General features: G+C 32.8%; 1 protein-coding gene and 1 long non-coding RNA gene across 2 annotated transcripts in view; one reads left to right on the forward strand and one right to left on the reverse strand.

Moving 5' to 3' along the window:
- Positions 1 to 13219, forward strand: part of LOC123659615 (lysophosphatidylcholine acyltransferase) — a 64192-nt gene extending 50973 nt beyond the window's left edge. The window contains exons 4-11 of the mRNA XM_045594819.1: positions 3015 to 3127; positions 7340 to 7494; positions 7956 to 8093; positions 8651 to 8776; positions 9370 to 9514; positions 10148 to 10249; positions 10945 to 11086; positions 12204 to 13219. Coding sequence (XP_045450775.1) covers positions 3015 to 3127; positions 7340 to 7494; positions 7956 to 8093; positions 8651 to 8776; positions 9370 to 9514; positions 10148 to 10249; positions 10945 to 11086; positions 12204 to 12301 — 1019 coding nt within the window. The 3' untranslated portion in view covers positions 12302 to 13219. The remainder of the gene's footprint in view (positions 1 to 3014; positions 3128 to 7339; positions 7495 to 7955; positions 8094 to 8650; positions 8777 to 9369; positions 9515 to 10147; positions 10250 to 10944; positions 11087 to 12203) is intronic.
- Positions 41 to 21280, reverse strand: LOC123659616. Its single transcript, XR_006744041.1, has 3 exons — positions 21267 to 21280; positions 14583 to 14593; positions 41 to 123 (listed from the first exon to the last, which is right to left on the reverse strand). It is a non-coding gene; the product is annotated as an uncharacterized LOC123659616 (long non-coding RNA).
- Positions 21281 to 23166: the final 1886 nt, after the last annotated feature.

The following is a 23166-nucleotide window of genomic DNA, read 5'->3' on the forward strand; positions in this document are numbered from 1 at the left end:
ATTACAATTCAATTATAATCTTGCATATTGATCTAACACATGAGTTCACGTTATTTTTGGCGTAAACTTGTGGAGGCCTATGTCCAGCAGTGGAATGTATAGGCTGGTAATGATGATATTGATCTAGAATTTTAGACTGTCATAGTAAATACTAATTTTTTGATGATATATTCGACGTCACTAAAATGTCTTTTGATTCAAGATACTGGAATATTGCTTGTGGTGAACTATGAGATTTTAAATCCTAATGTACATATATAGGGATTTTTTCTGCGTTGATTTTGTTTTTGTATTTCCTATACTCGATATAGTAATTGTAGACTGCAACTGTAAACCTTTTACGAGCAACACCAATCGTGTGAGATAGTCTGTAATTTATTATCTCATAAATAATAACGGGATTTTAAAATATTAGTTGCTAGTGTAACCGCAACTTTACGTTGCTTATTACATGTGTACAAAACGACTTCTCTGCAATGGTCATAGAGTATTTTTAGTTAGGTAGGCCACAGCAGGAAATATTCTGCTCAAAATCAGAAACAGCTCGATTGGAGAAGTCTACTTAACTCGACTCGACCTTACAGAAGATTACAGCTAAAAAGTGAGCCTCACGATTGTTTGCCGACCTAGTTGATTAAGAAACAACTACACTTCTAGACAGTGCAAAAATTGGAGCAAAAGTAAGAAGTAGAAAATGAAACCTACACCATATTTTCAGTTAGAGCTTGAGAGTCATAATTGTTACAGTAACAAAAACTTTTGTGTAGTTGATTTCACGTCATTCTGAATAAAATATATGTACAATGGAAACGAAAACTCTCAAAATTATTGTCCTCATAAAATATCGTATAAATCGACCGAATCGTTAACCGACTTCACAAATCTAGGCGGATTTCGATACGACTACATTTTTTATGTTTTAAAACTTTTTTATGATAAATTTTTACTGGGTGTACAATTATGATGACTTTTTAAATTGACAGCTTGTTCTTGGTGTGTGGCCACATTTAAATTTTCGCATTATTAACCGCATTTAACGTCTTGTCTGCTATTTTATTTGTAAAATTTTATGGTTTCTAAAATTGCTTCATTAGCTCGCTCAAGAGTTTTTTGAAAGTTGATCTGACATTCGAAATTTTAGAGAAGGTAGACTTGACTAGATAGAGATTTCTAATTTTGATAATAGCTCTGATGACCATTATGGAGTGCTAGAACTAGTTTTTTATTTTATTAATAGCGTTGACTATTTGGTAAATTTATATATTTAAATATACATGGATTTTATAATCTTTGCATGCAATTTATTGCTTTTATTACCTTTATACATAGTGGGTCTACTTTACCGGTTAACTGATAAACTTCTCAACTCTTATCTGACGTATAACGGTTTAACAGTTGAAAGATTGTAATAATGATTTTACTTTTTAACCGACTTCAAAAAAAGGAGGTTACTCAATTCGACCGCATATATATATACATATATATATATACATATATATATATATATATATATATATATATATATATATATATATATATATATATATATATATATATATGAGGGACTTCACGCCCTGTTCCTCACACCCTATATATATATATTTAAATATGTTCGGGGATAACTCCGTCGCTTATGAACCGATTTTGATAATTATTTTTTTGTTGGAAAGGAGATGTCCCTAGTTTAGTACCATGATAAGGAAACCAGGATCTGATGATGGAATCCCAGAGAAATCGAGGACAACTCTCGAAAATCTGCATAACTTTTTACTGGGTGACCGATTTTGATGATTTTTAATTTAATCGAAAGCCGGTGTTTAATCATGTGGTCACATTTAAATTTCATCGAGATCTGATTACAACTTTTGGAGTAATCTTTGATAATGCGTATTTATTTGACTATTTTTCGTCTACCTACGTTGTATTACTTGTCGATATAATTGAAGTCGGTTTTTCTTCGTTTGCCTGCAAACACAATTATGCATCAATAAATTTCAGTCACAACTAATCCAAAAGTTGTAGTTTATTAGAGAAGGTAAAAATGGTCTCTTATATCCTACTGGTAAATTTTATTAGTAGCTTAAGTTACAGATATTCTTTATTATCAATTATTTATTTTTCCGCTAACGTGAGCTACCACGCAATGTTGTATAGCTTATCACCTGGGTAAATGAGCATTTTCCGCGAATCATATATATTTTTTGGACAAGTACCCTGAACAAGATCGCTAAAGAATAAAAGATAAGGATATGCTAATAATATTAGCTTTGTTTATAAATATGTAATTATATTTCTTTTATTTATTAATTCTCACGAAAATGACCTTTTCGTCCTCACAACGTTAAAAAAACCTTCATAGATTCATGAACTAAATGGTCAATAACCCACATTATCTGTAAGTTAATAATTATATATATTTAATTGAATTCTAAAAAAAGGGGGAGATTCTCAATTCGACTATTATTACCTCAGAACTTTTGAAAGGGTGGACCGATTTTGATGATTTTTTTTTAATCGAAAGGTGGTGCGTTTCATTTGGTCTCATTTAAATTTAATTGAGATCTGACAAGTACTTTTTAAGTTATCACTAATTGTGCGTATGTACTTGACGATTTTTTGTCGACCTACGTTGTATTATACCTCGTAACTTTTTACTGGGTAGACCGATTTTGATAATTATTTTTTTTAAATGGAAGGCTAATGATTGTCATGTGGTCCCATTTAAATTTAGATAGAGATAGATCTGCAATGAATTTTTGAGATTTCTCTTATAACGCTTATTTATTTGACTATTTTTTTTTTGTATCAATGCTGTATTTTCGGTCGATGTAATTGAAGTCGTTTTTTTTTCGTTTGTAAGCAAACACGATTCTTATTTATTAATTCTCATGTAATTTTTTTTGTATTGTTTTATTATTTCCGAAGATTCTTATCTACACGATTTATTTCTCGATAAAATGTTATAATGTATCAAATTATATTTGTCAGTAATTGAATTTGTAATTTTTTTTCAGAGCTTATCAACTACACGCAACCTGTGTACGTGTGGAGAGATGATCCAAATTCAAGACAGAACACCATCAAGGAAATCATTGAGAGAGCAACTTCTAAGGAAGACTGGCCTCAGGTAAGAATAACGTTAACCTGATCCTTTTATATGAAAGACTGGCAGAGGCGGTAATCACAACACTGACTTTTTATTCTATGGCACTTACCACGATTGTCATTTTGAAACACCCGATGTTAAAAAAATGCTAATAATAGTTTAAATATAAAATATTCAGTAGAATAATAGGAACTAAATTAATATGTTTGACATACACACACAATGCTGCTGCACAAGCTTGCATTTCACAACTTTCTTAAAATGTTCAAGTACCTTCCGAAGCGTGCTAGCCATTTAATTGGTCTGATTTTTAAATTAAATATCTTTTCAATATTTCGAGCACTTATTATTGTATTAATATAACAAAACAACCTCGAACTAAATTCTTTGATGCAAGAAAGTCACGTGCTTTAAAGATTAATCTTCGCTTATGTCCCATTATCCTTGTTTATCTTCATTTCACAATTTGACAATTGCTGCAAGTTTTCAAGTCAAATACCTTTCAAAATATAGTAGCTGTTGGACCAGTATATACCATGATAACTTAGCGTCGTGATGTTGCTTAATATTAACCAACTCTTGGAGTATTAGAATAAAATGTTGTCTTTATTTTATCAGTTCATTGCCTAAGACGTAGTACGAACGAAGTACAAACTACTCGATGGGTATGTACTAGTAATAATAATAATACTCTTTATTGTAAATAACAACAATCAACACAATAACATATTACAAATAAAAAACAGTGTACACAGGGGGTCTTATCGCTAGAGTAGCGATCTCTTCCAGACAACCTTTGGGCATATAGGACACAGAGTAGTGAAAGCGGTAGGGAAGTGTACACAGAGAAGTACTACTCATGTAACAATAAAATGGCTGTTTGGCACACTAATCACAGCTACTGCCTTATCCTTTTCCGTCCATTTAAACCATTGTACGTAGGATGTGATGTGACGGTCCTGGCTTGGTCTAATTATCGAGTTCGACGTTGTGGTCGGACTTGAACATAAGCCATATTATATTTGTCAGACTTTCAGTGTGAATTGAGAGTCGCGTATGAAACTTATTGCTGACAGTATGTGACATCATTGTAAATAAAGGGGTGTTTTATTAATAATATATTAGTACGTGAAGAAAAAACTTTGTACCCCTTTTTACGGAATTCACGCGAACGGAGGAGTATGAAATTTCGCACACTTATAGTTTATATATAGGAGTGCCGAATGCTATTTTTTTTAATTATGCATAAAAATACATTAAATCAGTAAAAAAAATATTACACACACTATCATGTATTTTGATAAACACACGCATATTGACTCTTTTGTTTCATTTTTAAACTTATAGTTTAAATTAATTATGGTCGAATTTCGACCACTAGGCAACCACTAGTATGACTAAAGTTTATTATTATCGTCGAGTATTAAAAAGTTACTTGCCGGTTGTACACAAAATAATCTACATTCCGCATACTCTAAGAGCCTAACCTTTTTTTTTCAAATAGATAATTACGATACATTTTAAAGAGTTGTTCGGATGTCAATTTTTTGCTTTATTTACCTTGAGATACATATAGCCTGTTTGACTTGTTGTTAATTTAGTTAAATATGCGTACAAGTCTGTATGACTGTTAGAACAATAACTTTTGTTTTGACTGATTGCATGACATAAGGCTGCGAAATGATATTTATTGTTAACTAGCTGCCTGATACTTCTTCGTTCGTTTTGGGTATTTACATGTTCAATGTGTTTCTTTAAAGTGACATAACTTTTTTATTTATGAACCGATTGACATAAAAAAACACTAAATTTTAAGTGAAGTCTACCACAATATATAAATGACCATATCTAAATCGGATGTCTTTTCCGAAATTAGCGTGCACAAACGCACAGGCAAACAGACAAATTTTTTAACAATCATTGTTTTGGGTGCTATTTGCTTTGATAAAGGTTCCAATAATATTTTTTCTTATATATCTTCCATGTACAGACAGCGATCCGTTACATTTTAATTATATGTATTGATGATAACTATCCGAGATCAATTAGCAACTAACAGAACAAGCTCAAAGTGTAAATAGCACCCAATGTTTTATTTCATCAATTTGTTCATGACACCTGAACATAGATTGAACGCGACTTTCTATCGAAGGTGCTGCGTCATTCGTGTTACGAATAAATGGGAATACTGTACTTCTCGTTACAAACCGATTGCTTATTATTTGTATTTATCCTCCGGCTGCATGCACGAAAGGACGACTCATTGTCCTTGCTTCCACTCGATTGGCCTATGCGTCCGAGGAGATGTTTTGTTATTGTCCCTATTGAAATAGTTGTAGTGTGTTGTACTGTTTGAAGTGGACTTAATTGGTTACTGAAGAATGAACTTATAAAGCTGCTTATATAAATATAAGCTATAATTTAACTAATTTATATGCTAATTATTATTTAAATAAAATTATAAATAAATAATTGATCTTTTATTCTAGGCAGCTTTAAAGGGTACTGGTATTTTATTTATTCCTTTTACTTATTATTTTGTAACTAATTTCACAGATATTTTAAATATTTACATAGTATCCCAATCTGTACATATTCGTGTGACAACATCTTATGTGTTCAGTATACCGCCATTGTTAAAGTTAGTCGAAATTATAAACGATCAAATAATATATAGAACCAATATCCTTGACCAACTCGTTACTACGAGTATACTTGTTATTATTGTGTGTCAAAAAATACAAAAAGTTAGGAAAAGTTTTTGATTTCACAGTGTGTCGATGTAAGAAATTACATCGACACAATTTTTCAAATCCAATTATCCAAGACGAAATTTTCGTTAATATGTTATTGTCATCGAGAACTTTCACTTAATATAAACTCGTTAATATATTATGAGTAATGATTTATTTTTTATAATTTTCAAAGTAATGGAATACATAAAATAGGAAAAGTAACGTTAATTACAAATTAGTCAAGTTAATTACTTAGCCTGTCTGCGGTATTTTATCGTTTACTGATAAGCTATCTCCCACATAAGTTACTGATAGGTTTTATCAGCAAGAGATAATCCAGAACTTTTGGTCTCGACTAATAAAATACAACTTAGATTCACATTCTGTATATAAATCTAAAAAAAAAGAAAAGAAATCAAAACATTTTTTAAAAAATCATTCAAGTATATTCTATAGAACTAGGTCATAATTAACTATATATAGATGTATATAATAGATGTATATAATATATGAAAGTATAGATATGTGTATAATAGATTCAACCTTTCGTCAGCTCAAAATAAAATTAAGACCACATTTTTATTGTAACCGTTCAATGAATAAAATACCCACGTCACGGCATTGGATGCTGTTTTGTTCCGTGGTTCTGCTATGTCACGGCTTAATAAGGTTTCATGTAACAATGGGCATCTTTTCATTTTAAAACATTTCAAACAGACCATCTCTGATATGTAATTATCTGTTACTATTTAAATTACTATTGGTAATTAGGTGGCATTTGCTTACGAGTTATTACATGTAAATTCGTTTGGTTTAAAAGTTTAATGCGCTATTATCATATGTAGAAGTGTTCTTCCCACTGCTGGACGTAGGTCTCTTTCTCAAGTAGGAGAAGTGTTGGAGCTTAATCAACCACGCTGCCTACTGCGGGTTGGCGAATAGTTAAAAGTTATTTTTAAGTTATTTTTTCACATATTTCCGCATTTAACTCAAACGCAATGGTCACTAGGAGGATGTAAGCCAGGAGTGTGTGTCAGGGGTGCAGAATTATATACAATAACCCACTGCCACTATTGCCAGGCAAAAAAAATATATGTATATACATATATGGCCTGTATACCATATTTCATTGTCCTCTGTATTTATTATCACAAGAAAAATATAAAATAAAGTTGCTTCAAGTAATTAGAAACGTCATAATGCAAGATCCATCAAACCTTATTTTTTTTTAGCCCTTTTTTAGCCCATTTAGGTCTACACTTTCTAAATTTTTTTATTATTTTATTTGGGTTATGACAAAACCTTATTCGTCAAATTCCATTTTTTTAACATCAAAAATTATTTTTATTTGATTGTGGAAACAGGTGATCTTTAAAGTTTCCTTAACTAAAAAAAAGTGTGACAGTTTGTCGGCAAGTCACATTTTTAGCGCCAATAGTTTACGCTCGGGTATGTTAAATAAGTCAGTGCATTATAGAGTGATATGTATTGTTTTCAGGTGTTAATCTTTCCCGAAGGAACGTGCACGAATCGTTCCTGCCTCATTACGTTCAAGCCGGGGGGCTTCTACCCCGGAGTACCTGTTCAGCCTGTCACCATCCGGTATCCAAATGCTAAGGATACAGTTACATGGACTTGGGAGGGGCCTGGCGCGTAAGTATACTACTGAATTTGTGATTATTTTGTCATGAAAATCGTCCATTAAGCACGTGAGGTTCTAAAGAGGAGGCAGAGAGGGGGGGGGGGGTTAGGAGAAAATCACTAAATATCAAAAGGAGAGAGCTGTAATGAGATGAAGATAATATTCTGAAAATTTCAATATACTTTCTACCAAATAGATACACATGATTTTTTTTGGTATAATAGGTAGGGAGTTAAAATGTAGCTTAAAATATCACGTGAACGACTCGTAGCCTATTTTTATTTAAAGATGCTAAAATTATTTCTGGTCGGTAATTGGGATTATCATTTACAATAAGTACTCAAATACTTAATTGAATTAATGTTGTAAGAAGATTTGAACATTTTGAACACCTTAGCAATTTTAAAAACGTGTGTAAAATTCTGGTCAAATTCCAGAAAGAAGTAAAAAGGTACATCCTTTTATATTTCAGGTTGAAACTTCTATGGCTAACTCTCACCCAAGTGCACAGTTCCTGCGAGATCGAATTCTTACCGGTGTACTATCCGAGTGAAGAGGAGAAAAAAGATCCCAAGTTGTACGCCAGGAACGTCAGAGATGTGATGGCTAAGTAAGTTACTATTAATATTTTAAGCAAGTCTGAGGACTGCTGAAAAACAGTATAAAATACGGATACTTAACAACAACCATGCGTCCTCCCTTGACCATAGTTCGCTTCAGCCTGTAATATCCCACTAATAGGCATAGGCCTCTTTCCCCACGTAGGAGAAGGATCAGAGCTTAATCCACCACGCTGCTCCAATGCGGGTTGGCGGATATATTCCCTACTATCAGTAACGATCGCTATCAGGTGTACATGACAACAACCGGGACCTACGGCTTAACGTGCTCTCTGAGGCACGGTGGGGAGACCCACAAGGACTGCACAAACACCCAGACCACGGCAAACCCCTGTATAACCAATAAAAATGTTTGTCATGTGCGGGTATCGAACCCGCAACCGCCAGCGCAACAGGTACAATCCATGGCTTTTACCGTTGCGCCAACGCAGCGACCATAGTTGCTGTAAAGTAACCAAAACGTCGGGCATCTAAAAAACTTAATAAACCGCGATAAAATCCGAAAAAGTTGTTCCATTATAATGTATGCTCAATGTTTGTGCTTCAGGGCATTAGGTGTGCCAGTCTTAGATTACACGTACGATGACTGTCGACTAATCGCTAGAGCCAAGCAGTTGGGTATTCCGTGTGCCGCCTTCATTAGAGAAATCAGTGAATTGAGAGCGCAACTTGGGTGAGAAATTTTTCTTTATGTATCTGAAACGTATAACATGATCGTCTGTTCCCAAGGTTTGGTGAAAGGTCAAAATTATTGTTTTTGAAGAAACTTCTTTACGCACGCTTGATTTTGCGGAGTAAGCTGATGAATCGTGACGAGAGCGTTACGAAAAGTGTGATCGGGTGAGGCGAACGGAAGTTGAGAGAGAGATACAAGTTAGTGAAGATAAAAAGAGAGAGAATTGCCGAGGGGCAATTAAAGAAGTTTTACTTCGCTCGTGTGGTCTAAAGCACATTCGTTATTTTTTGGGTAACAGATCTATCTAAATGTATAAAATAAGTACATGGTTTCCTGCTCCTGAGGTGGGCAACTTATTGACTGTGTTTATGGTTGCCTGACTGATATACTAATTAACATGTTCATAAAAACTTTTCGATAATAATGTTGCAGTTTTGATGAAAATTCAAGATAATACACCGATCACTAAAAAAATAGGCAAATAGTATTATTTTCGACGGAAGATCAAGATATGTAGCAAATGTTTGATACAAAATTTAAAAATATAAACATATGTGTTCATTGTGTTAAAATGGTATTTCTATCATTAGTTTGGATCGTTCACACCTCGAAGTGCACTTGGCAGCTGAAGGTCTTCAGAACAAGAAGAGAATGCTCAATAAAGAAGAATTCGCGAAAAGATTGGGAATACCGTACGACATACACTCCCAGAGGCTCTTTGATATATTTGTCAATGTGAGTTAAATCTATAATGTCTTCTGTACTAATATTATAAGAAGAGATTTGATTGTTTACTTAGTAGTAAGTCAAAAACTACTACATTGATTTTGAAAATGTATTGATGCTCGATTCCTACATTTATACAACGAATGGTTTTAAGAACGGAACTTCTAATTTTGAACTTTCTCGAACAAGACATGTTATCTAATAATGTTCAAAATTGAACGGTCCGTTAGCAAAACGAATTGCTTTATGAATACAGTATCTGTGTTTAGTGTATATGTGTGTATAAATTTAAGAGTATTTAGATTTAGATTAATATATTTTATTAACTGAGGTATGATACAGCAGTAAATATCTTGCACAAAATATGGAGCAATCCGCCTGGGGAAGCACTTCGACCTTACAGAAGATCACAGCTCAATAAGACTGCTTTTAAGCAGTGTTGTGTTCCTGTGGTGAGTAAGGTGACCAGAGCTCCTGGGATTGGGAGATAGGGTCAGCAACGATGCGATGCATCTGGTGTTGCAGCGTCTACAGGCTACGGTAACCACTTACCATGGGAAATCATGTGGGTCGTACGCTTTTTGCCGACTTAGTTGTATATAAAAAAATCTTGTGCTAAAAATATTTCTATTTTCATTTCAGCAATCTTCCGGTTTGGTGAACTTTGCCGACTACCTCCTATGCGCGATGTTTCTCTCTCTGCCTCACGATCCTCTGTCTCATATATTGTCCTGCTCATTCAGGGTAAGTGATATAGCTATTATCATCTTTTAACCGACGCCAGGAAGAGAAGGTGCCAATTCAACTGTATTTTTTTAAATGTGTGTGTTACCTCTTGAATTTTTATTCGGTGTACCGATTTCAATTACTTTGTTCTTTTTTGTTCGATACCTGACACTTGTGGTTATCTTGTGGTGTGAGGGATTCAATTGCCTACCTTCATACCTTAGAAGCAGAAAACTGTGTTTTTCTTTATGTCACTAGGTCGGCAAACAAGCGTACGGCTCACCTGATGGTAAGAGATTACCGTAGCTTATAGACGCCTGCAACACCAGAAGCATCGCAAGCGCGTTGCCGACCCAATCCCCAATCCCCCCAGGAGCTCTGCTCACCTTACTCACCAACAGGAACACAATACTGCTTAAAAACAGTATTATTTAGCTGTGGTCTTCTGTAAGGTCGAGGTACTACCCCAGTCGGGCTGCTCCATATTTTGAGCAGGAAATTCCTGCTGTGCCCTACCTCAGTTAAAATAGTTAATAATTAATTTATAAATTAGTGGTGTATATTTACAAGCATTTATTTGCCTTTATTTGCAATAGACGACCTTGATACATTAAAATTATTTCCATAGAGTTAGCATGTTAAATACCAACATCAAATTATTGTATAATGTGATAAAATGAACAGTTCAAGCTATTATTTTATTAATCCCACAGCTATACGACGAAACCGGCTCAGGTCGAGTAAGATGTAACACATTTGAGATGATAGGGACGCGAGTTCTTGGTCTTTGTCAGGAAGACGCGCAGAACACGTTCAGACAAGTCGACCTCGATGAGAAAGGATACATAACTTATGGTGAGATTGTTATTTTTTAATAAGATTAGGTCGGTAAACAAGCGTTCAGCCCACTTGATTGTAGGCGATTAACGTAGCTTACAGACGCCTGCAACACCAGAATTATCGCAAGCGCGTCGCCGAACTTATTCCCAATCCCCCCCCCCCTTCGATGCTATTTGAAAGCAGTATTATTTGGTCGTATTGTTCTGTAAGGTTCGGTTACCCAACTTTTTTGCCACCCATATAATATACTCGTATATTTATTCAGTAGATAAAATAATTCACGTTCCGCGTGAAAAACAATTTCTAGCCCATTTTTAAATATGACACTGCTTAAATAGACGATTAGCTACTTTGATAGAGTCGTTCCGCATTATACCTGTCGTTAGCGCGGCTATAATTTACTATGAAAATATTCTATGAGAAAAAGAATTTGTTTCCTTTTGCGGTTCTTTAGTTGTATGAGGCACTTAGTATTGATATTTTAATTTATCGACGTTTTTTACGGCTAAAAAAACAATGTTGGACGGTTATGCAGAAGTACGTTGCCAGAGTAAATTGTATATTAAGACATAGTAAAATTTAAAACAGGGCTAGAAATTTCTTTTCACCTGCAACGTGATTTATAACACCTACAGAGCCCCCCATTTGAAGGACCGTAGTTAGGAGTAGAACACCTTACGGTACACGGTACGGTTAACACGAAAGACATACTAGATACAGTGTTTCCCAAAGTGGGCGATAACGCCCCCTTGTGGGCGCTACAGTACTAAAGTAAGAGACCTAGAAAAAAAATGGTGTCGTTGTGTAGAGGCTTGGGGGGTGATTTGTCATTTAATCTATAAGGACTCTCGACTACAACTTGTGAACATCAACTAATATTTATTAAAAGATTGCTTAAAGGGGGCACTATAAAATAATTAATTATTCTCTTAGTGGGAAGTGGACAAAATAAGTTAGGGAACCCCTGCACTACAGTAAACATACATAAAGATCGATCATATTTAATTTAAAATAAATATTAAATTTAAGATAATATGATAATAAAAACGATGAAAATAAGTACTTAAGACATTATTAGGAAGGACTTATCCATATGATTGTTGCTATAACCATATAAATTTTTCCTCAACAGATGAATTCATAAATTACGCAAAGGATAAGAGCGAGTTCGCGTTCATCTTCGTAAGTGACAGTTCGTTCAAGCCGAAGACAAAGCAGAAGAGCCAGTGAGAACAGGAACACATACCGACTGTCTGTGTCCAGGTACCATAGACGACGTTATTTTATCGTTTGATTTATTTTTAATCTGTGACTTTATTTTTTTTTATTTTTTGACATTTTTTTGAATGTTTAACCGATATTGTTAAATAGCGATAAAGTATTGTATATCGATACGTCACATGCATTTAAAAATCTAGAATGTAAAACAAGTATGTTACATACATATAAATGTCAATATTATGGAAAAAAAAATATTTGAAATTAGCATCTGTACTGTAACCGTAGCGTAGCAATTGGATTTCCATTATACATATATAATAATTATAATCAATTTCCATCATTAATATTTAAAAGGTTTAGTAAACAGTTTACCCATAGAAATGCTTTGGTATGTAGATAGTAGAAAAAAAAAAGATAATAAAAGTTACAGACCAACCATCAAACAATGGTATTGAGAAAAGAGTGTATAGTGGGACAGATAATACAAGAAATGCTAAATTAAAAAAAAGTAACTAACTTTTGAATATAAAATAGTCATTTACTGTTATAGTTCAACATTTATGTGATGTAGATCTTTTGTAGTAAAATTTGTGATTTTATTTATTTAATTTGCGTTTAGACAAACAGACGGCTGGTGTGTGTTAGAATTGAAGATATTGTGAATACTGATGTGTAATTAGGAAATAGACATTTAAATTATTGTAATAATATTTATGTAGAAAAAATAATTCTATCACTTTCATAATAAATAATATATTCCTCCAAATAGTAGTAAACGCTTTTATATGTAAATATTTCATAATTCAAAATGCTTACAGTTTGCTATGACAATGACAGACACATTTTGGCGGCAAACGTCGCTACCAATTATGTATAGAATAAAGTAATTTAATAAAAATATTTTCATAAAGAAATTTAATAAAACAATACAGAACATTTTTTTTTCATATTTTAAATATCGCACTCCTGCAATAGACATTAATACTAAATTAACAATATTATCGTAAAATGACTTCAATAATCGTTTGTTCATAAAATATACATGGCAAAAAAACTTAAAAAAATAACAACAAAAATTTAAATACCATTTTTTATTATTCACAATTATTTATGTTATATTAACGCTTCAAAATCATGTTATATTTGATACAAATTGTGCGAAATATTTTAAAAAATTACTTATATATTACAAGATTTAAGGAACAGAACAATTTTGATAATTTTAATGGGAGTTACTGTCAAGTAAAGTCATGTGATATTTACTTTAATTTGAACGAATGACGTTGTTGCTTGTACTGACTCCAGAGAAACCAAGCTATTGGGACTTTATTTTATTTTTTTTACTTTATTTTATTTTTTTACTTCAAAAAAGGAGAAGGTTCTCGAATCTACTATATATATATATATATATATATATATATATATATATATATATATATATATATATTTTTTAAATTGAAAGTTAGTGTTTATCACGTGGTGGGACCACGAAATTAAAATTTGGCCGAGATTTGACGAGTACTTTTTGAGTTTTTTTTTCGTTTGCGATAAAAAACAATTATACGTAATAATACGTATGAAATTCGAGGGCACGTTGACTCAGACACAACACAAGCGTAATATTTAAATGTGTGGTTCGTGCCCGCTTTACATTATTTATCTGTGGTTTATATTCTATACTCAATTTGTAAATATTTCTCAATTTACATTACGTCTTTCTAGCTTAGTACGCCATTATGAATTGTGATAATTTTAAGCAAATTATTAATAATATTTAAGAATTAAATTATATTTGATGTTATTGTTGTATTATTTAGTTTAATTTTTCTTCTGACATTGAGATTTAGTAACGAGAGAATTAAGGTTTGCTTTGAAATGTATATGATTATGTTATTTTAGCAGTATGCTGTTATATATATGTATGTACAGCTAGAACCAGTGCTTTATATATTAAATATAATGTGTATATAGCTAAAAAAATAAAATAGGTACGTAATTAAAACCAAAAATAGTACTACTTCATAAATGTCACTCTGCTACAGATAATCAATAACTTTTTTTTTACACCACCAAGTTTTTATATAATCTATTAATCGCTATAAAATCAGGATTGATATACTAATTTTTTCTTAATATTTATTTACTATATGTATTGAAATTATGTATATTTTAAGTAAATAAAACCAATTTTAACTATTTACTACAAATCGACGTTAGAGTTTTTATTACCTCTAAGTCAATACTCGAAGTAGAAAAATAAGTAATAATTATGAATGTCTTCAAAGTAAACAAAGTAATAAACTTATTTGCTTTTTGTATTATAGTTGCTTAACTATTAGTCATATATTTATTTCTTCCATACATGTGTAGTAAACGGTAAAATCTTCCAGGGAACTTTTTTAAGATGAAATATTTTTCTCACATAAAAGGGATAATTGTAATATTAACGTACGTAGTTAAAAAGTAATACTAATACTAATTAGTAATAAAATCAATATTTCCTCAGAGCATAGACAGTAGAAATGCTGAACAATTAATAGATTAATAATTTAACTTACGTTTTATTCGTATTACATTTTAGATGTATAGTTTTATTCTTTAAATGCGAGTACTTATGTCATTTCTAATTGTGTCAATTCTGAGGATCGTACTCAATATCACTCGTACCTATAATTCTTAATGATTATTATTGTAATCGAACGTTTTGATGTAATTTTAATTATAAGTTTAATCGTTATGTTCGTGTGTATGCATTCCGTTGTTGTTTTTAATTTTATTGAAGCTGATGTATAAGTATTTATTTTGTAATAAACGTTTTTGAAAATATTGCGTCGTTTTAATTGTTTTCTTTCATTTTGTATCAGATAAACGCCTACTTTGTTCTACAGTTATAGAGCGTGAATATTGAGAATGTCTATTTTTTATATTCGATACAGCCATATTCCACTGCTGGGCATAGGTCTCTTTCTGCATCTAGAAAAGAAATTGGAGTTTAATTACGTACTTTTTTAATTCACCACGCTGTTATGAGTGACGATCGTTATCGGGTTCTTATGAAAACAAACGGGTACCGACAGCTTAACTGTGAGGAATCCCACAAGACATCCCAACCGGAAATAAATATCCTAGTGGGAATAAAAGCCGCGATCGTCGGTGTTTAGGCACCGCCGACACGGCACACACACCATTACATCAGAGCGGTCGTCAGAAGAAATATTTGGACAAATATAAATATCCATTTCGAGCAGGAATCGGACCATTACTGTCGGTGCTTTAGGCGTCTACACGCACCACTACACCAGAGCGATTGTTTTGATATAATTATCAGAATCTAAATCTCTATCATCATCTTAATTGGCTAGAGCGCCGACACGGTCAGTCGTAGACGCGGGTTCGAACCCCGCTGGAGTAGTCAATTTTTGATATGATATTCAAAAATGTTTAGAATTCCTAATGTGTGGGTAACACAAAAATAAAATCGTACATATTATAATTATCAGAATTGAAAAAAAAAACTGAATTGCCTTGATTAATAATGATCCGATGTGCAATAGATTTTACTGCAATAATAAGCCACTGCCAGCAGTCATTGTACGCTTGCGCCGCATCTATCTTTCTTCCGCTCGATTGGCCTATGCGTCCGAGGAGATGTTTTGTTATGACGTTGTCACGTTAAACTATCGTCCGTAAACCAACCTTACAGACAACCAACTTTTTTTTATCATTTCCATCGAAATAGTCTCAAATAAACAATGAAGAAAATCAATACTTATTTATTTCATTTCAAAAGTTCCAAAGAATATAATATATTCAGAAAAACAAAGTGAAATTTTACTGCCTATCGTTATAATGATATTTTTTCAGATAAATTAATTCTTAGGTTAAATTCAACTGGCCCCTTTTTCAACGCTCTCACCAAACGCAAACGTCTTATGTTTAGCGTGCATCTTGAACATAGCTTCTACCATGTACGTAACATCAACGTTCATAGCAACGGACCTCTCATACAAACCTAGAAACCATACAAACTTGACAGGGTACGGAAACTTCATCATAGTCGCGTAAACATTATCCATTTTTATCCTCAACTGCATTAAAGAACCGTAAAATATCGCAATGTTGTAACAGAGATCATTTGCAAAGCGTTTCCTTATGTCTTTCGTATCTTGGAGTCTGTACCTTGTAGAATATACTGACTGTTCCATAAGATCAAATGCTTTTTTGATGAAAAATGGTACGGTATAAAACGTTTCGTCCGCTCTCTTGCCATCTCTTCCAATTGATTTTTCTTCCGTTTCATTAAAGTTAGCGTAATTCTTCTGTGCGAGTTCTAATAGTCTTTTCGCTGTTACGACATCAACTACGCTCAGATCGAGGTACTCATTTTCTTCGTCAAAAACCGTTTGATTATATAAATAGTCTAACGCACTTTCGTTAAATTGTGCTTGGTTAGTGTTGTCTGTTATGCTTATGTTTGATATATCTTCATTTCTATTTGCGTTTGGATGTGAAATATTCGCTGATATTTGTACTGCAGAAGCGTATCCAGTATCTAGTTACAAGAAAATCGATATTAATAATTGTATTTTGTGTACAGATAAAATATAATGCTGTCATTATTTTAAAATTAAAAACATTGAAGCTCTTAAATCGATTATATTTACTTTACAAATTATTAAGTAAATTGATTCGAGGGTCGATTAATACAGTTTTAAAATTAATTTTCGAAAATCCTAAATATATTTCCAGGCATTGTAAACATGCTTATGATAAAATATATCGCAGAATGGTTATAAATGATAATTAATCTAATAAGAGCTGTATAATCTGTATTGTACAGTAGTCAAAGAGGATATAACCACTACGTTTTAACAGTAGTTGCAAATGCTCTCTACAGTTGTCAATGCTCTTAAGTAGAGTTGTGTTCTTTTGGTGAGTAAGATAAGCAGTGCTTTTTTGGATAAACTGTAGTGACAGCGGGGTAGGGTATGGCAATAATTTTACTATGTTCCTGGTTTTGTCAGAATATTACTACCTAGAATATACCTATGAAAAGTGACGGTAACCTGTTACTAAGCAGACTCTACACGATCTTGTTAATATGGTACTTTAAAAAAATATTATTAAAATGTATATCAACTTACAAAATACGAAAAACCCGAATAAACCCCACATCGCTCATATCAAACTGTTTTAATTCAAATTTTATTGTTTTCTTATTGTAACTATTTTAGATGGTTCGTGAAAGTAATAAAGTGTTTAAGTGATTAGTGATTAGGATTTATTGTATACATTTTTTTATAAATAATCAGTTCGAAAATTCGTGTAAGGATGTTAAAAAAAATCATTAAAAAAGCTAACACGAATGGATATAAAACAGCTTGTAAACATTTAACCGTCAGGCAATGTTATTTTCTCCACAAAAAAGTACCATCTTTGAAAAAAACCATGGCTAATGGTTTTCTCGTTTTTGGCGATATATCAAGTTACTGAGATGTACGGTACGGCGCGGCGACGATGACCTTCCAAGACCCATTTTCCTTCGTCGCGGGGATAAGACAGGGGCCGACCGACAGTCGGGGGACTTCGGCAGGCCGGACGACCCGACCCCACACGTCTGAGGGGTGACCTTGTTGTGAGCGAGGCCACCCCACCATTATGCCGGGGCCCGGAGGCTTTGTCCGGGCCTACCGCCGGGGCGAGGTGGTGAATGCTAGAGCGATCCCATCTCGCCCCACCCTGGCGGATGACTGCTCACACGAGGTGGTTTTTTAGTCAGTAGGAGTCTGACATAACCCTCTGACACCCCCGCACTGGAGGGTATCCATGATAAATTTTCCCCACGTAAAAAAAAGGGGATGTAATGTTATCGAAACTGTTTACCACTACGCTGGAAGATGTTTTTAAGACCTTGGATTGGTGGAGGAAACGAGGCATCAACGTCAATGGTGAATACATCTGTCACCTTAATTTCGCCGACGATATGTTACCTTTGCGGAGACGTTGGAGGAGCAAGGCCAAATGCTATATGCAGCCTAAATTAATCCTCCCGACGAGTCGGTCTCGGTTTAAATTTGGATAAAACGTCTTTTCCACAAGTTTAAAGTCGCTCAACGTGCAATGGAACGGGCTATGCTGGGGTCTTTCTCAAAGATAGGATTAGAAATGAGTCTATCCGCAAGAGAACGAAATTAACTAACACAACCCACAGAATTAGCGAGTGGACATCATTGTCGCAGGACCGATGGCCGATGGAGCAGACGTGTCCTGGAGTGGAGCCCGCGTCCTCCGGCCTGCTAGACCGACAGTCTAATGTAGACTAGATTGAAAACCGGGATTTCTGGCGCCAATTAGAGATGCCCAGCAGTGGACTGCGATATACTGAATTGAAACTCGTTGCAATTTTTTTTAGTAGTATTAGTCATTTCACGGTCACTTTTTGTGACAAAGTGGTATTTCTTAACCAACAGGCTCAGCATAATTCAAATTTTACGCCTAATTTTCTTACAAAAATTCATTAGAATAACATTAAAATAAATTAAATTCTGTAATTTTGTACCTACAAATTTTACCATCGTCTTTGGTTTAGTAAGGCCATTTAAAAAACGTCACCTTTTTTCGCAATAACGAAATTATATTTCTCCGGATGAATAATGATTGGATCATTCCTCTTTTCTTTTTTTGTGAAAGCGATGTGACAATGTTAAGCCTATTTAAGGTTCCGTATTAATATTTCGAAGCGTAATTTAAAATTAAAGCTTCAGAAAAAAAATGTTATTTAGAATGCTGAATATTTTGTTGAAATTGCGCGTGGAATTCATTTTTCAGGAATCTTTTTTAATTAATCTTGTGTATCTTATTCTGTTTTTTTTTTACATCATTTTATTAGTTTTAACAGAAATGTAGTAAATAAAACGTAACAAATATTTTAAAAATAATTATTAAAACTGTTCAAAGATTTTACAGTATTATGACTAACCCGTTGGCGCACTTTGCAGTGACCCCTACTTTCTGTTCCGCTCATTTCGATCTGATTCAATCTGATTGAGTCTGGATCTAAGAGCATCAAGTTGTTTAGCTTAGGAACAGACGAAAGACGAACAGACGAACATGTATATTATGTACGAAGCGTAAGAGAGAGAGAGAGAGAGAGAAAAGGAGTGAGAGAACCGACAAATCCACGATTAAGAACAAAAAAATATATATTTTTTTATTCAGCGAATTCATATAGTTATCCACTATTAAATTGTAGATACTCTAAATTATGAAAGGTCTTTTGATTGGTTAAATTTGTATAGTAAAAATTTAAGTGCTTTCGAAGTCTTCATGAATAAACAAACACTTAAGTGTTTGGTGTGTGTTACTAATTATTTACGAGTAGGTATTTCAATAGACAAGAAATTTTGTTAAATTGATATTAAACTCTCATTTTATTTTTTTCGAAATTTAATTCGAAAAATTTATGGACAGTAAGAATAATTTTGATAAAGCTCTATAGACTATACAAAAACAAAAACAAACCCTTTTTAAATTTAATTATGTCATAATTTTCATTAAAACACTTAAAGGTATGAAAGAAAATTGCAAGAAAAGATTTTAAGAAAATGATTTCTTTTTCACGTAGGACGTCGACTATAGCGATCGAACTTTGTTATTCCATGTCGGTAGTCGTATCTCTCGTGCAATTTGATCAGCAACCACCACAAGTAAATGAAGTCCACGTGCAACTTCGCAGCTTTGTGATGCAGGATAAGGAAGGGATTCACCGCTTTGAATACTTTCTTACTGCTACGTCTGAAAAATTTAGGATAGCTATCACGTTGTCTGTAAAGTTTGTTTACGGACGATAGTTTAACGTGACAACGTCATAATAAAACATCTCCTCGGACGCATAGGCAAATCGAGTGGAAGAGAGATAGATGCGGCGCAAGCATATAATGACCGCAACGGGACAATTAGCGCAACGGGGAAATGAGTAATCTTTTTTCGTGCATACAGCCGGCGTTCATTGATTTATTATTTTATTTTATTTTTTATTTTACCTTTTTCTTTCCATCGTCGTGTAAACATCCAGCATTTTCTTCCAAATACGTCTTAGCCGTCTATATAAAAACGCTATTCGGTAAGATGTATCCGTTGGATTGTAGTATGCCTCATCTTCCACTTGCTTAATTTTATGTCTCGTCATGTATATCGTCTGCAGCATTAGATCAAACAGTTTGTTCTTCACAAGAATTTTAGACGCGTTTCTCCATTCATATATATTTCCAATGTAAGCCAACCTTCTAGTTTCATTCCTTTTTGGAATGTCTATATCGTCTTCGATAATGTTACCAATGCTTTCCATGTTTCCTACCATATTTCTAAGTTTTCCAGTAAATATACTCAAGTTTAGTTTTTCTAAATCAATACTTATATTCTTCAATAGTGTGTCAGGAGGTTTGTGAATTGTTTTGACGAATTCATTATCCCTCGTTAGCGATGTGAATAATTCGTTGACGTTCGGAATGTAAGCGTAATAGTTCGGAAGAAGTAGAACGCCTGAAAATGTATTTAAATTAAAAGTATCTTTGTGAATATTTTGGCTTAGTTTGTTAGTTTTCTTTATTATTCTTCTTCTTCTTATTTAAGGTTAATAATGGCTTTCAATAGTGCCAAATGAGCACAGACGATTTCGCCAATGTCACGTAGAATTCTTTTATTGTTATTAACGAAAAAATAATTAAAGTGTCATCAATAAAAGTCAGACTTAACTTTATCGGATGAGTTATTTTACAAGGAAATTGTCTAGTTAGGTTATTTTTTTATATTTATTTCTTCACATATAAAGGTTACAGAGCTTTGATCTAGCCTATGTAAGTCAACGAGAAAAAAGGTAACACACAGGTATGTCAAATAATAAGAAAAAGAAAATAATGATAAATTTAGAAATAGAAATATACAATCTTATCAAAATACAATAATTAAAATTTACAATGTATATAAAAATACATTAATGTCTGTGGATTAAATATAATGTGCTACTATGCTCATTTGGTTGTTTTGAGGTCTATCTGTGATGTAGATCTTGTTTTCGTGTGTACGATTTCATCAGAATAGTTGAAATAGGGTTTGAACCAAATACTTTTAAATTTAAAATTGCATGTTATTGGTGTCTGCAATATGTTATTGTACATGTCCAAAAACATTAAACACATTTTTATTAAGTGTTTCGACTGCTGAATTTGCCATTAATAGTAATTTCATAGTTCCACAATCTAGTGTTTATAAAAAAATAAAATATTTTATTTAATATATCACTTTATAAAACTATATTATTATAAATTTATCCCCACATTCATTAATTTAACAGAGAACACATGAAGTCAGTAAATACTTTGTAAACTCACTTAAAATTATGAAGGTATGCTTCGTTGCCATTTTAATTATTTCTGTTTATGGATTCAAAATGAATATAATTTAATTTTATGATTAAAATTGTATAATTATCTTAAATCTATTAAAAACGTGTTTTAATTATCTTTATGTAGGTGACTAATTAATTAACATGAAAATTGCATTGTTGTTATTGTTGCCCTTTGAAATAAAAATATTATATTAATCGCGGTAACTAATCGTAAAATATAAATAGCTTATATATGTAAGATCGAGGTATTCCTCCAGTCGGGCTACTCCAGATTTTGAGAAGGATATATCCTGTTGTGCCCTACCTCGGTTGAAAACTCGATCGCTTACCAAGCACTCGTTCTGTACGCAGCCTACTCTCTTTTAAATAGAAAGCTCTTATATAGGTCAAAATTAACATTCGACTTTAGGATATATATGGAAGAATTAAATTTTTATACAAAAACACACAGGCACACATTCAAACAAATGGTTGTGACTGTAAAAAAAACCACATGTTTTTATAATTTTGAAATGAAACAACTTATTCGGATTATATCGTGGTTTATTAGGTTTTTTACATGGTTAACGTTTCGGATACTTTACAATAACCATGGTCACGGGAGGAGTCAAGTAGTTTCATTATAATGATTGAAATACGCGTAGACATTAGAAAACAAAATGTACATATATTATTTTACGACATTTCATTTTAGTCGAGAGAGCAATATTACAAGAATACAAATTAAAAAGAAATATAAGACATGATTCGAAATGTTTCTTTGTACTTTATCTATCAAATGTAAACTACAGAATCACAATAAATCTTTATTCATAAATAGAGCGAGATTGTAAAATAGCTGAGGCGTGTGTTCACCTTCTTACTACGTTTTCTTATATAAGATATGAAACACTCGTCATTTCAGAGTATTTAGAATTTTTTACATTATAATTTTGGCATTTCTAAAAGCATTATTAAGGATGACTGCATTAAATTTTTTGGTTAATGGTATGACTATAATCAAAAATCAAAGATACTTAGTTATTTAATATAATATGTACCTACACGGTTGGGACAAAATTGAAACAGAAAACATAAAAATAACGTTGGATTACATAAATTTGTATTTAGGTTCCATCTAATATCAAGTAGTTCATTTTTATTAGAATCGATTGAGTGTACAAGTGTGTATTTAAGTAAATAAAAATAATAGAAGATGTTAATTAGCAGAGATTATTTATCTGTTGATTGACTTCTATAAATTATTGCAATCACTTTGTAACTCATTTTCATATGCAATTTCCGTTACCTAACCGTTAATGTTCATTTCTGGTATTTGTATAAGCTTACTATTATCCTTATCAATTTCCTTTATATATTTAATCGTGTCTGTTATATCCACGTCATAACGTACCACCTTCTCGTAAAGTTTTATCAGTGAAGTGAAATCTCGAGACTTTGATGACTTCATCTGTTCGTGAGCGTAGCC

The sequence above is a fragment of the Melitaea cinxia genome, chromosome 14 (assembly GCF_905220565.1).
Source record: "Melitaea cinxia chromosome 14, ilMelCinx1.1, whole genome shotgun sequence".
NCBI lineage: Eukaryota > Metazoa > Arthropoda > Insecta > Lepidoptera > Nymphalidae > Melitaea > Melitaea cinxia.